Raw genomic sequence first — 2,715 nt, 5'->3', positions numbered from 1 at the left:
TTATACAATAAGAACAAAGATATTAAATGAACAAAAATGTTGAAGATACTAATAAATAAAAATTAACTGTTAATTTGCCTCTGAATGTATAATGTCACAAAAGATTTAATAAATAATTAATATATAAACACAAAATATTAAATTATAGATTTAAATAGAAAATATTAATACAGTTCACTGAAACTAATTAAAAATTAATGAACAGTTACAGTGAAAAAAAAAGTCTTAATTATGAGTGTGAAACTTAAATTAATTAGAATGTTTAAAGTGATAATAAAGTTCAAAATTAAATAAAAACGAAGGAATAAAATGATAAAAAACAGGATAAGATAGAAATGTAAATTTTAATAATAAACTAGTTTCCAGCAAGTCTCAAGACAATTAGATTTTTAAAAAAATTATAATTCTGCAAAAATTTAATAGATAATGCCTTTTAAGAGAAAGCTTGTTTTATTATAAATTTATTTTATTGATGGTAGATAAACTATCAATGCACAATTGTAAGCTATTTAAATTGAGTAAAAAAAAAAAAAAGTATTCATAAAGTTTAAGTTGAACACGCATATCTATAAGTTAAAAAATGTAAGTTTTTTTTTTTCTATTCAATTACTGAAAGCCGATTTGTTGAGGCTTAACAAAAACCAGTACCAAGAAGAGAGGAAAGGTGACCTAACCTTCTCTCTACGAAAATTACGAGAATACACAAAAGGGAATTATAATATCTTTGGAATCAAGGAAAAATAAAAACAGTGGGTATTTCCATAGTAAGCAGTAAGTAACTGGTAACATATTAAGTATTCGATTTTATAAAACGAATTAATTGTTACTTATGAAACATTAACGATATCAAATAACAACTCACAGATGTAATCAGTTTTTATTTTTTTTTTTATAGAAAATGATACCTTAATAAAAAAAAAAATAACTCGTGAGTAATACGATAGCGGCAAAAAAAAAATCTTATCAAAGGTTTGCCAACTCAACACCCACAGATCTGATAAGAAATAGGATAAAGTTGGAAGACTAAAATATTTTAAAATAAATATTATTTATAAATTACACCAAATGGACAAAAAGAATAACTCGAATGATAAAAATAATTCAAAATTTTCGGAGAAAACCTAATTAAGTTTATAATATTAACATGAAATCATTTTTCAATATAAATATGTAAATAGTTCTTAAGAGTGTACGATACATTCAATCCCCCCCCCCTTAAAATTATACAACCCTAATTATTCAATATAAACAAATAAACTTATTTAATAAAAGAAAAAAAAAGGATTATTGTACAATACGAAAATAAAAACAGTTTTTATTACGAAACAACCTATTATAATATAACCAACAAGAAAGAATGCCCAAATTTTAGTATTTTTAGTGAATAAAAAATGCATTCATAATCTAATTAAATTCCAAACGAATCCGAAAAAAAGTCACAAACTTAAATATTATAGAAGGATAGATAATAAATGAGGAAATAAATATTTAACGTTTTAATTTAAAGTCCTTTTCGGTCTATTATAGGCTACCATACATCGTCAGGTTACTATCAAAATCTCTTAAATCCAAATTTTCAAATTGAATGATTTTGATTTAGACATATTTCTCAAACTTCATCATATATAATCGGACTTCAAAGAATTTTTAGTAAGTTGACGATTCACACGCAGGAATCATGTAATCTTAAATCAGTATTTCAAATTTTCAATATTTTGTTTTAAGTTTAGATAGAAAAGGTGCGAAAAATTATGGGTCTGTTCTCTTTTAACTATGTATTTCTTTTCTCAATTGAAAGAAAAGCTTTGAATCTAAATGATAAGGAAAAAAACTGAACACCTGATCAAATAATAAAAATCGATCTCTGACTAAGCTTGTTCAATTTACGATGCAAGAACCACATCCCATGTACGAATTATATAAAAGTTTCGAGATACTTATAATACGAAATCCTAAAAACAGAGATAAAACAATATTAAATATCTGATTCAGATAAGATTTATACCTTATATACTTAAATTTCAAAATTTAAATTATTTGAAGTATATTTCTTTAGTTTGACATTTTCACTAAGTATGTAAAGGCATTAGAAAATGCCATTATGGTAAAACAGTGATTCTGAGGTGTTTTTCTAAAACACAACTACTATGACAATGGATCAAAAAAAAAATGAAATTATTTAATGTTTTAAATTTTCTTTATGTGGGAATTGGTTATTGTTATTTATTTATGGAATTCACTTTTTTGTTTTTGAATAAGTTTAATCATCGAGCTAGATATTACGAAGCTCTCTTTTTAAATTAAAGATAGAAATTGCTATATAAATATTCAACTACAACGTAGAGTATAATAAAATATATTGTTTAGTAAAATAAAATTAATACCTAATATTAAAATAATTAAAGTAGACTCACTTGTTATCTGGGGGGTATTTAGTTCATCCTGATCCATATGACACCAGGAACGAAGGTCCTGGAAGCATTCCGGCCACCCTTCCATCCTGGAGGCGACTGAGGCCCTCTGGTCTACCACTTCCATCAGATCGGGGGCGAGGGCGACTGGTGCTCCTTCTAGTTGTGTTCCTCTCTCGCCAGGACAGGTGACTGGGGACTGGGACGACGGCACTCTGCATCTTGCACGGGACTGGGGAAGAACAAGAGAACAACCGAGGTTACTATGCGTTCGGGACGGAATTGTCATCATGTCGATAGTCAT

At 27.1% G+C, this 2,715-nt stretch overlaps 1 protein-coding gene across 3 annotated transcripts in view; it reads right to left on the bottom strand.

The window, feature by feature from the left end:
* The window catches only part of LOC106689049 (uncharacterized), a 26,377-nt gene that overhangs the window by 5,618 nt on the left and 18,044 nt on the right, over positions 1-2,715 (bottom strand). For all 3 annotated transcript variants that reach the window (XM_014433802.3, XM_014433803.2, XM_067045625.1), the window contains exon 3: positions 2,415-2,643. In XM_014433802.3, coding sequence (XP_014289288.1) covers positions 2,415-2,538 — 124 coding nt within the window. In that variant the 5' untranslated portion in view covers positions 2,539-2,643. The remainder of the gene's footprint in view (positions 1-2,414; positions 2,644-2,715) is intronic.

This window comes from Halyomorpha halys, unplaced genomic scaffold, assembly GCF_000696795.3.
Source record: "Halyomorpha halys isolate HHAL.00 unplaced genomic scaffold, Hhal_1.1 Scaffold1270.1, whole genome shotgun sequence".
In the NCBI taxonomy this organism is placed as follows: Eukaryota; Metazoa; Arthropoda; class Insecta; order Hemiptera; family Pentatomidae; genus Halyomorpha; species Halyomorpha halys.
Note: the sequence above shows the minus strand (reverse complement) of the source record. Positions and strands in the feature narration are given on the sequence as shown.